Genomic DNA, 12,554 nt, shown 5'->3' with positions numbered 1-12,554 from the left:
TGTTCAGCTACCAAAACAGCATTTCAGGGCATCTGTGTGTGTGTGTGCATGTGTGTGTGTGTGTGTGTGTGTGTGTGTGTTAGGGGGAGGTGGTTCATTTAAAATGAACTGATGATTCTTAAACATATCAAAGTTTGCAAAGAACACAAGATTGTGTTCAGAAAATGTGCTTTCAGAGTTCAAGATTTCAAGAACTCTACCAGGTCCAGAGGGTGTTATCAGAATATGTGCCTGCAATGGAGGGACCCAAAAGGTGTTAGGATAAGGTGACCTTGGAAACTTGGGTCCTGGATATTGTATAGGCTGTCTACATAGACAACGACGTTCCCCAATGTGGTGACAGATAATGCAATAAAAGTTACACAGTGAGTTCAGCACTAAAGTCTTTGTCACTAAGAATCGAAAATTGGCATCCAACTTTCAATACTGAAAAAGAACATTGCCCTCCTTTATATAACGCCTTTGTTCGTTTCTATAATATATTTTGTCATTGCCATAATCTCTCCATCAATCTCTCTCTCTATATATGTGATATATATGTATGTATATATATATATATATATAGAGAGAGAGAGAGAGAGAGAGAGAGAAATGAGGATAGATTTCTAATTTAAACTGCCTGTTTTATCTGTGTACCTAGTTATGCAATGTAAGTTAGCATACTATACCACTGCCAGTAGTTACCATGAGAGTGATTAAAGATTTCCTTTTGATGGGAATACATTTCAGCATTTTTGTTCCAAGTTTATGAATGTCAAAGCCTATGTGAAAAGAGATTAAAAACCTTGAAGGAAAGGGATGAGGGGCCTGCTCTCCTTCCCTGTATGTTACTTATTGTTACCACTTATGGAGTCGCCTAAAATCATGTTGGGTGAGATGTGACCCAGAACACAGCTGAGCAATTCATTTTTAAACAGAGTTTCAATCTGAGTGGGAAAAAACTGGCACATGCAGAAAATTTGATAGTCTGACTTGGTGGGATTCTAGAATTTTTCTATTTTCATTGTAATTGTTGTAGGGACATATGGTCCTCTACTTTTTAGGCAGCAGGAGATAGAGTAGCAGGAACATTCTGGCAAAATCTCCACTCTGCATTAGAGGGAAGCTGTCCCCTTGACATCTTGATAACATGCCCATTTAACATCAGAAATGACTGAGAGATGGATGCAACTAAAATTCACTTCACCCAAAATAAATACTGAGCAGGAAAAATTAAATATGGCTTGCTGGCATGAATCTTGCTTTTTTCTCATCTATAAGATACACATATTATGTTCCATAATATCATATATTAGTATAGGAATTCAATTTTTAAGTTAATTTATTTATTCATACATGCAGCACAGTTATTGAGCACTTACTACACAGAAAGTGCTGTTTTAAGTGCAAGAGATAGAGCCATAAATAAGCAGAGGTCACTCCTTTCATTGAGGTACCAATCTGATAGGAGAGGGGAGAAAGACAAGAAATAAGTAAACAAATAAGATACTTATTTTTAGACAGTGGAAATTGCAGTGAAGAAAATAACATTGAGTATGTGTCATCTTTTGATTGGCTGGCGAGGGAAGACCCTCTGAGAAGGTGACTTGAAATTGATCTGGAAGCCATGCAAACTCATGCAGAGACCTAGGTGAAAAGTGTTCCAGGACATGTAAACAAAAACAGCAGAGGATCTGTGGCAGGAATGAACTTGATTTATGTGAGGAATAGAAAAGAAGGCCAATTTAGTTAGATACAGTGTAGTAAGAGATGAAGAAGAAGGATAGGAGATGGGGGTCGGGACGGAAAGGGATCAGATCACATGGAATCTCAAAGTCCTGGTGTGAGTTTGGATTTTAATACACTAGCAGTAAGAAGTCCTTAATTCCATAAAGTAACTTTAACATTTTTCCAAAGAGTATATAAAATAGCCAATAAACACATGAAAATATCTCAACATCAATAACCAGTAGGGAAATGCAAGTCAAAACCATAATGAGATACCACTTCACTCTCACTAGGATGCCCTTTATTTTAAAAACAAAACAGAAAATAAGTTCTGGGGAAGATACAGATAAATTGGAATCTTCTTAGGTTGCTTGTGGGAGTGTAAAATGGTGAAGCTACTGTGGAAAGCAGTATGATAGTTCTTAATATGTTAAATGTAGAATTACCACTTTCCATGGGAATTCTATTGTATGTATATATCCAAAATACCCAAAGAAATAGAAAGAAGGTATTCCAACAGATACTTGTTATGTTAGTTTGTAAGCTGCCAGAATACAATAGATCAGAAATGGAATGGCCTTTAAAAAGGAAATTTAATAAGTTATAAGTTTTTAGTTATAAGTCTATAAAAATGTCCAAACTAAGGCATCCAGATAGAGAAACCTTACTTCAAGGAAGGTTGATGTGTCTGGAACACTTCTGTCAGCTGGGAAGTCACATGGCTGCTGTCTGCTGGTCCCTTGCTCCTAGACTCCATTGCTTTCAGTCTCTGTCCATGTGGGGGTTCCTAACTTTGCTTCTTTGGGGCTGGCTTTCATTTCTTGGCTTCCCTTGGCTCTCTCCAGGTTCTGGTTTGCTTAACATCTGTTGGACTCCAAGCATCTGCAAACATCCACGTCTCTGTTCTCCAAGCGTCGGCATCTGTGTTTTCTTTTTAAAAGAACTTCAGGAAACTAATTAGAACCACCTGGAAGGGGTAGAGTCACATCATCTAATCAAAAGGTCAAACCCACAGTTGGGCATGCCATATTTCTGCGGAGATAATCTAATTAAAAGTTTCCACCTACAATACTGAATCAGGATTAAAACACTGCTTTTCTGGGGGTACATAATACTTTTAAACTGGCACACTTGTACACCAGTGTTCATAGCAGCATCATTCACAATAGCCAAAAGGTGAAAACAACCCACATCTCCATTAACAGATGAATGGATAAACAAAATGTGATAATACATGCGATGGAATATCATTCAGCTGTAAAAAGAAGTGAAATTCTGATACATGAATAAACCTTAAAAACATTATACTAAGTGAAATAAACAAGGCACATAAGGAAAAATACTGTATGATTTTATTTATATGAAATATCTAGAAAAAGCAAATTCATAGAGACAGAAAGTAGATTAGAGGTTATCAGTGTAGGGGGAAGTGAGACTTGTTGCTTGGTGGGTTTAGAGTGTAAAGTTTGAAAGGCTTTAAATACAATTAGTAAAAAAAAGGTAAATATATAATAATAATTAATAAGCGCTATAAAAAATGCAGGGTATGGTAGACAGATTAAGTTTACCTAAAAATGTCTTGTTTTAATCCCCAGGACCTTGATAAGGGGAACTTATCTTACCTTACCTGATAAGGGGAACTTTGCAGATGTAATTACAGTAAGGATTATCCAAGAGGGTGCAGTGTAATTGCAAGGATCTTTGCAAGAGAAGGCAAGAAAATCAAAACCAGAAAGAGAGAAGATGTAAGGACAGAGCAGAGGTTGGAGAGGAGAGAGGACACTTTGTGCTGGCTTTGAAGATAGAGGAAGGAGCCATGAGCCAAGAAATGCAGTCAGACTCTAAAAACTGGAAAAGGCAAGGAAATGGATTCTCTCCTACAGCCACAAGAAGGTACGTAGTACAAGCTGACTCCTTGATTTTATCTCAGTGAAACTGATTCTGGACTTCTGACCTCCAGAACTATAAGACAAATTTGTGTTGTTTAAAGCCGTTGAGTTTGTGGTAACGAGTTGCAGCAGTGTAGGAAACTAATACACAGAATTGCAGAATACTGAATAATGGAGAATGCTCAGAAACAGCCTTTTAAAGTGATGAAGTTTTAAGCAGAAAATTCAGTGGAGAGCAGGAGTGAGCCATGTGGCTAGCTGCAGGGAAGGACGTTTCTGCTTAAGGAAATAGCAAAGGTGAATACTCTGAGAAGGGAGTATTCTCAGGGTGTTTGAGGAATAGTAAGAGGATTTGTGTGAATGAGCAGGGGGAAAAGTATTAGTAGGTGACCTTGGAGAGGTAGTTAGGGACCAGATTATGAAGGGCTTTGCAGCTTTATAAAGATTTTTTTTTCAATTAGAGCAATTGTACACTTACAGAAAATCATGTAGAATGTACAGAGTTCCCATATACACCCCCGAAAGTTTAACCTATTATTAACATTTTGCATTACTATGGTAACTTTGTTACAATTGATGAAATAACATTTTTATAATTGTGTTATTAACTACAGTCCACAGTTTACATTATTAGGGTTCACCCTTTGTGTTGTACAGGTCTATGGTTTTTTGTTTTTAACTTTTATTTTGGTAACATAGGCAGAACATAAAATTTCCATTTTAACCACTTTCAAGTACATAATTACAGTGTTGTGCTACTATTACCACTACCCATTAACAATCTTCTCCCATCACCCCTACCAGAAACTCCGTACCAATTAAGCATTAACCTCCCATTCTCCACCTCCCCACTTCCCACCTGTAACCTGTATTTTAATCTCTGACCCTATAACATTGTATTTTCTAATTATTTCATGTGCATGAGATCATAAAATATTTGTCCTTTTGTGCCTGGCTTATTTCACTCAGCATGATGTCTTCAAGGTCTATTTATGTGGCAGCATGCATCAGAAATTCACTCCTACTTACGGATGAGTAATGTTCCATTGTATGTATATACCACATTTTGTTTATCCATTCATTGATTGATGGACACTCGGGTTACTTCTACCTTTTGGCAATTCTGAATAAAGTGGCCATGAACATAGATGGAAAATGTTTCAGTTCCTGCTTTCAATCTGTTTTGGTGTACCTAAAAGTGAGATTGTCGATCATCTGGTAATTTGATACTTAACTTTCCAAGGAACTGCTAAACTGTCAGTGCATCAAAGGACAGTGGTTGCACAATTTAACATTCCCAACAAAAATGTACAAGTGTTCCTATTTCTTCCATAGCCTCTCCTGCAAACATTATTTTCCTTTTTTAAAAAAACAGTAGTCATTCTAGCAGGTGTGATATGGTATCTTGTTTTGGTTTTGATTTGCATTTCCCTAATGGCTAATGAAATTGAGTATCTTTTCATGTGCTTATTGGCCATTTGTATATTTCCTTTGGAGAAATGTCTATTCAAGTCCTTTGCCCATTTTTAAACTGGGTTGTCTTTTTGTTGTTACAGGAGCTCTTGATATATTCTAGATACTGGACCCTTATCAGATATATGTTTTCCAAACATTTTATTCCATTCTGTAGGTTGTCTTCTCAATTTTTTAATACTATCCTTAGATGCACAAAAGTTTTACATTTTGATGAATTTATCTATTTTTTAATCTATCTTTTCTTTTTTCTTTTTATCTATTTTTTCTTCTGTGGCTTGTGCTTTGGGTGTAAAGTCTAAGAAACCACTGCCTAATACAAGTTCCTGAAGATGTTTCCCTATGTTTTCTTCTAGAAGTTTTATAGTTTTACTTTTTATATTTAGATCTTTGATCCATTTTTGTATGTAGTATGAGATAGGAGTCTACTTTCATTCTTTTGTATATGGATATCCAGTCACCTCAGCACCATTTGTTGAAGTGACTATTTTCCCATTAACTGGACTTGGCCCCCTTGTCAAAAATCAATTTTCCTTAGATGTCAGGGTTTATTTCTGAACTCCTGATTCTATTCCATGGTCTATATGTCTGCGTTTGTGCCGTACAAAATCAAAATGCTCTTTTGATTACTGCAGCTTTGTAGTAAGTTTTAAAATCAGCAAGTCTGAGTTCTCCAATTTTTGTTCTTTTTCAAGGTGGTAGGCTATTCAGGCCCCCTCACCCTTCCATATGAATTTTATGATTGCTTTTCTAGTTCTGCAGAGAAGGCCATAAGAATTTTGAGTGAAATTGCATTAAATCTGTTAATCACTTTGGGTAAAATTGGTATCATAGCAATATTTACTCTTCCCATCCATGAACCCAGAATGATCTTCCATTTATTCAGGTCTTCTTTAATTTCTTTCAGTAATGTTTTGCAGTTTTCTCTGTATAAGCTATTCTTAGACATTTGATTCTTAGATTAAATTATTCCTATATGTTTGTTTTAGTTGCTGTTGTAAATGTAATATCTTCCTTTCCAGATTGTGTATTGCTATTTTTGTGTGTTATACCAGTCACTTCTCTGAATTCATTTATTAACTCAAGTAGCTTTCTCATCTTGCTAAGGATTTTATCTTTATTCCAAGACTAATGGGGAGTCACTGCAAAGTTTTCAGAAGGAAGTGATATGGTCTTGTTACTTTTAAAAGGATCAATATGACTGCTAGGTGGAGAACGGACTATGGACTAAAGGAGACAGTATAGGAATGCACGATTGGTTGGGAGGTGTGCTGGTTTGAATGGATGCATGTCCCCTAGGAAAGCCATGTTTTAATCTAAATCCCATTTCATAAAGGCAGAATAATCCCTGTTCAATACTGTATGTTCGAAATTGTAACCAGATCATCTCCCGGAGATGTGATTTAATCAAGAGTGGTTGTTAAACTGGATTAGGTGATGACATGTCTCCACCCATTTGGGTGGGTCTTGATTGGTTTACTGGAGTCCTATAAAAGAGGAAACATTTTGGAGAACGAGAGATTCAGAGACAGCAGAGAATACTGCAGCACCACGAAGCTGAGAGTCCATCAGCCAGCACTTTGGAGATGAAGAAGGAAAACACCTCCCAGGGAATTTCATGAAACAGGAAGCTAGAAGAAGCTAGCAGATGATGCCGTGTTTGCCATGTGCCCTTCCAGCTGAGAGAGAAGCCCTGACTGTGCTCACCATGTGCCTTCTCACTTGAGAGAGAAACCCTGAAATTCATCGGCCTTCTTGAACCAAGGTATCTTTCCCTGGATGCCTTTGATTGGACATTTCTATAGACTTGCTTTAATTGGGACATTTTCTTGGCCTTAGAACTGTAAACTAGCAACTTATTAAATTCCCCTTTTTAAAAGCCGTTCTGTTTCTGGTATATTGCATTCTGGCAGCTAGCAAACTAGACCAGGAGGCTATTGAATTAGTCCTGGAGAGAGGTACAGTCTACGATGAGAACAGGCTGAAAGTGAGTCAAGGTTAGACTCAGAATATTTTTTTTTTTGGTAGATGGAATTGGCAGGATTTGTTGGTGGCTTGGATGTCAGGTATGTGACAACGTGAAGGACAAGGCCAACATCAATGGTTTGGATGAGATTATTTGCTGAGATTTGGAACATTCTGGCGTGAACAGGTTTGTAATGGAAAATAAAAAATTTGCAAAGGTCAGAGAAGGAACTATTGCCTTGGCCTATTTGCCCTGGCTATCAGCAAGCTTTTAAAATGCCAGTGAGCTCTAATTGTGTTGATTACCTGACAGCTGTGAATACAAGATGCTGACTCCAGAACTTCAACTCATTCTGCCAGGGCACCAGCTCTTCTCCACTAATGACTGCTGAGCCCAGCCACCTGAAGCCTGCATGGGGTTTAGCAGCAGTTGTCCTTCTGCTCCAAGAAACAGCTCACTGCAATCAGATCAATCTGAGGTTCTTCTCCTCTTTGCCTGGAAGCTTGGATATTTGTTTTCAGAGCATTAAACAGTAAGAGTCCTAACAACAGACACACAGGTGCTTTATGTTTGAGAGGGATTAGCTAGGCCTAGAAACATAGTCTCACTCCCTGTTTTTTGGAAATCCAAGTCTGAGTAGAGCACCTTGAGAGAGTCCTGTTACTGTTAGCTCTTTTCTTTGAGCCTGCAGTGTGGCTAAAAGGGACAGAAGGGACTGCCCACCTGATAAGATTGTTTGGGTACTAACATACTAGAAATAGATTCACAATTCTGTGTATTTTCTTTTTTAGCTTCTTCTTCCCCCAACTTTTCTCAGTATAATGACCTTACAGCCTCCTGTTTTATCACCCACCCTGCTCTTTCAGGGAACTTGCTCCCTGACTGGCTTCTTCTCACCACAAAGTACCAGCTGCTTGTGTTTTAAACTGCTCAGAGCAGGGACTCTCATCCTTGGCTGAATATTGAAATCACGTCGGGAACGTTAAAAACCCTGATGTAGGGTCCCATCCCCAGACTGATTTTGTCTTTGAGTGTGATCTGGGCATCTGGATTTTAAAAATCTCCACAGGTAACTCTAATGTGGTAGCCATGGTTGAGAACCTTGGTTGAGAACCAGTGTTCTAGAGATAGTGCTTTCCAAATCAACAAACAGCTAATTTCAGGAATCCCTTCTAGGTGGAGAGGACAATGAGTGCACCACCCAAGGGCTTTCTTGATTTCCAAGTAATATTACAGTACAGCAGTAGGTTTCTGGAGAACAAGACCTGCTGTTGGTGGTCATCTCTTCCAGATAGTGCCAGATCCAGGCAAGGATAAGACTGCAGTGAAGGTTTCTTGGGGAAAGTAGGACCCAAATACTTAGAACATGCAGGCTACTTCCCCTAATACTAAATTTATCATATCTAGGTAAACAAGGGGCTTACCTCTGGCTTCCACCCTACCGAAGCTACATAAAGGTTAGTTCCTGAGGGCATACAAACATTGTTGCAAAGCACAAGTTTGCTCTCAAAGAATGTACACTGGGAAGAAGGTAGGAAAACAGGCTTTTATTCTCTCAACTCAAGGTGCGGCATGGGCACCGGAAACTTCTTAGAAATGACCCAGTCCGGACGTATTAAATAAGAATTAGCATTTTAACAAGATCCCCAGGTTATGCGGATGCAAGTTAAAGTTTGAGAAGCGCTGGCTCTTACAACTCTCAGTAGTGCAATACGTTAAATACCAGAGGAGCAGCAGACACTAAGCCGGTGGAGCCCCTTTCTCCGGGACGTGGTCTTTCTGTGTTGGGTAGCAGGGATGAGAGGCTGGCGGGCCAAGGTGCTGGTCTAGGCCAGGCCGGCCCCGCCTGCCCGCCCCGCCTCGCTCCTGGGTTTCAGCCCTGAGCGCCGTTGCTGTGGCAGCGCCGGACGCAGCAGAAGCAGCGGCTGCCGGGACTTCTTCCTCCTCCTCCTGCTCCCCGGGACCCCGGGCTCCGGCCCAGCCTGCGGCACTGCCATGCCCCGCGGGAGGCGCGCGGGCCGGGTGAGCGCCCTACAGGGCGGCGGGGAGAAAGAGGCGCCCCCGCCGGCGGCGCCCGGTGCGCTGTTACCGTCCCTGCAGCAGCCGGAGGCGGCGGCGGAGCAAATCCTGCTCCGGGGCATCTTCGAGATCGGGAGGGGCAGCTGTGACGTGGTGCTGAGCGAGCGGGCCCTGAGGTGGCGGCCCATCCTGCCCGAGCGCCCTGCGGGTGAGTGCTGGGGTCCCGGCTCCTTTCTTCTCTCCTCCCTCTCCCCAGCAGGATTCCCCAACTCCCTACACACCCACGACATGAGAGCGCGCCGCTGGGTTCCTCCCCCCCCCCGCCCCCAGCCCCGCCGCCCGGCTTCGCGCGCCCGCATTCCTTTCCCGGACACACGTCACACTCCGCTTCTGCTCTGCGTCTCAGGAGAGAAAACTACTTCCCAAAGGGACGGTGTTTACCAAACGCGGGAAAGTCACCGATCCCTCCACTCCAAATTGAAGAAGTTTTAATCTACCCACTTGGACGTTACGCTCAAAGTATAAACCACTTAGAGTATACATCTACAGATGGGTTCTGGCTGAGCCCAGCTCTTGTTTTGCTGACTTTTGGCGAGTTTAACTCCGGTGCTGTGGTGCACGTCTCTAAGGGCTTTTCTAACTCGCATTCCTTGCAGGTGGCTAGAATCAAGGCTTCTTCAGCCACAGTCTCAAAGCTTCATTATTTATTTATTTTTAATGTTGACATTAAATGGGATGGTCACAGTTTGTGCAAGCAGCATTCAAAGTGTTGACTTGCATTTGCCTTTTATTGTCTTAAAATCTTTGTTATTTAGAAAGTGTTGAAATGCTCTTAACAGTAGAAATATTTCCAAGTCTTAATCTAGAGGTGATTCAGGGCAGAGTATTGAAATGCGGTATACAGCCTTTCTCACTAAATACAAACTTATGAAAGCAAATAACAAAATAAAAATATTGCCTCCTCCTGTTGAAAAAACAAGACTATTATGTGTTACTATCATGTGATATTTTTGTTAAAAATATTTAACGTTTCTCTACAAAATCCTAATGAAATAGAACTGACTAGTCAGGGACTAGTTACAGTCCCTGGTTAGTAGTGTGTATCCTGCTTGTACTGCATATGCCATCACTCTCACGACTAAAAGTACCTTCAACATTAATTAGAATGTCTTCAGGGGTTCTGAAAACCAAGGTGGAATATTTTGTTGAACTTTTGAAGTCAAAAGCTTGGGATATGAGAATAGAACTATTTCTGTTAACTTTGAAGTCTGGAGTTGGAGTTTATAGACAGAGTCCAGATTTTCCCACAAAAGCCAATTTAATCTATGGTGAAGCTGAAATATAAGATCTTGTGCAATGAGATGCAGTGTTGGTACGCGAGAAAGCAAATGACATGAAAACTGAAGTGCTGTTTTATATTGCGTGGTGGTGATTGAGGGAAATTAGGCTTGATTAGTTCTTGGTGGTGGAAGAATTTAAAAGAACATCTTTACAGTTTCATAATTCCAAAGGTTACAACATTCTCATTCTTTGTTTGATTTTGCCCTAAAACTTTTTGATTTTCTTTTCCTTGATACAGGTTCACAGGCCCTGGTGCCAAAGGTGTTCTGAATGCGAAATCTTAATTTCAAAGAAAAAGGGCTAGCATTTAGCTTTCAGACCACTTTAGCCACCAGAGCCTACAAGATTAATAAGTACTTCTATTTAAGGGAGAAACCAAGAGATATTTTACTTAAGTCAAGTGATAAGAGTGGGAAAGGAAAGGAAAAAGTGGAGATATTATAAGGTAATATGTTTAAATGTGAGAAATATTCCTTGATGTAGAATTTGATGTGAATGATGAAAGACACATGAAATTGAGTCAGAAAATGGAGGAAATTTTCCATGCTTTAGAGGACATGTTGGGGAGAGTATGTCTGCCACTAAGTGATGGATGACTGGGCTGTCTGACAATAGCAATGGGTTGGGGGAGCCAGTGGGCATTATTGGGTCATACTACGAGATATCTGCATGACCATTCAGTTTTCAAATCGCACAGTGCCTTAGTTGGTCTCAGTGATGAAATAAAACACCATGTCAGCTTTTCCCTTATTTCCCATCTTGGGTAGTGAGCAAAGATACTCTCATATTTTGAGGGCTGTTACTGAAAATACTGTAATTGATGGTCTTGATGGCAGGGTAAATTAGTAGAATCACAGTGACTGTAGTTCTCTGTGTTAGGCTCAAGGGTGACTTGGAATAATGGTTATGCTACCCTTTCTCCCACAGAAGCCTATAAGTCAACACACGAGGCACAAAAGCATCAGCATTTTTTTTTCTTTTGACTGAAGAAATACTTGTATGGTTTTGTACATTAGATCTAGTCGATCAAGATATGAAACTGATTAGCAAATAGCAGCCAGATGGGAGAGCCCTGAAATGAAGGTGAAAGGGCTACCTGAAATGAAGGTGAAATGAAGGTGAAATGAAGGTAAATCAGATTTTATTTAGTAGAAAACATGAAGATAGTTCCAGTTTCTCTCCAATATTTATTAAAATGTTGTCCTCTAGCTCACAGTACCCTCTTTATCCCAAGTCCTGCCATTATTAATGGTGATAACTCAATCACTACTGAAGCTTTGGACTTTCCAGATCTCTTCCGTTGTAGTGACTTTCACTTTCATTCCATTTCAGTTACTCCCGGCCCTGGCCACATCACAGATGTTTGTCATCTCTCAGTTAAAGCCACCCCACCCCGTCTCTTCAGCTTCATTTAGGAATTTGCTTCACCTGTTATGCACCCTTTTTAGGCTTTTCAGTCATTAGCTCTTTACTAGCTCTTGGGTTCATACACACACTTGAATGATCAAGGTTCTCCCATTTTACATTTTCCCTGCCTTGATCCTGAAAGCATCTCTGTTTAGCTGCTGTCCTACCCCTTTAAGTTCTCTGATATTCTCCTATCAGAAGAATTAGTCTGCTTCCATTGCCTCCATTTATTCAGCTATGTAAGACCTGGCTTTGTCCTTATTCTCCACTGAAACCCTTCTGTCAAAGGTCAGCAGAGACTCTCTAATTGTCCAATCAAATGGAAAAAATTCTGCATCAACCTTCTTGCATTTCTCCTTATTTGACCTTAATTCTGTTTCCTCGGGTTGTATGATACCACTGGCACTTGGTTTGTCATTGTCTCCCCTGGGGACTTTATTCTGTCATGCTGGCAAATTTTCATGCTCCCAAGGAGTCTGGTCTCTGTGTCTGTGCTCTCTGGGCAGTGTCATCCACTGCTGTCAACCCATGTCTCCTCAGGCTTTAGCGTCCTAGTCTCTGTCTCCAGTCTTGACTTCAAATACCTCCTGGACTCTTCAAGTTTGGACTCGCGCAGAAATTAGTGTGTCTACAATGGTACTTCCCTTGCTTTTTAAAATAGCTCCTGGTCTTGTATTCCTTATCACTCTTCTGGCACTAACTAAGTATTTAGAGTGAGTCATTAGACTATATAACTTTGTTTTTCAGATGTG

At 40.4% G+C, this 12,554-nt stretch overlaps 1 protein-coding gene across 1 annotated transcript in view; it reads left to right on the top strand.

Annotated features, from left to right (window-relative positions):
• The first annotated feature begins 9,030 nt into the window (after positions 1 to 9,030).
• CERKL (CERK like autophagy regulator) overlaps positions 9,031 to 12,554 on the top strand; it is a 137,960-nt gene continuing 134,436 nt past the window's right edge. The window contains exon 1 of the mRNA XM_077154363.1: positions 9,031 to 9,262. Within this exon, the coding sequence (XP_077010478.1) occupies positions 9,031 to 9,262 (232 nt within the window). The remainder of the gene's footprint in view (positions 9,263 to 12,554) is intronic.

This window comes from Tamandua tetradactyla, chromosome 3 (assembly GCF_023851605.1).
Source record: "Tamandua tetradactyla isolate mTamTet1 chromosome 3, mTamTet1.pri, whole genome shotgun sequence".
NCBI classification, from domain to species: domain Eukaryota; kingdom Metazoa; phylum Chordata; class Mammalia; order Pilosa; family Myrmecophagidae; genus Tamandua; species Tamandua tetradactyla.
The sequence above is the reverse complement of the archived record's forward strand: the minus strand, read 5'-3'. Positions and strand labels throughout refer to the sequence as shown.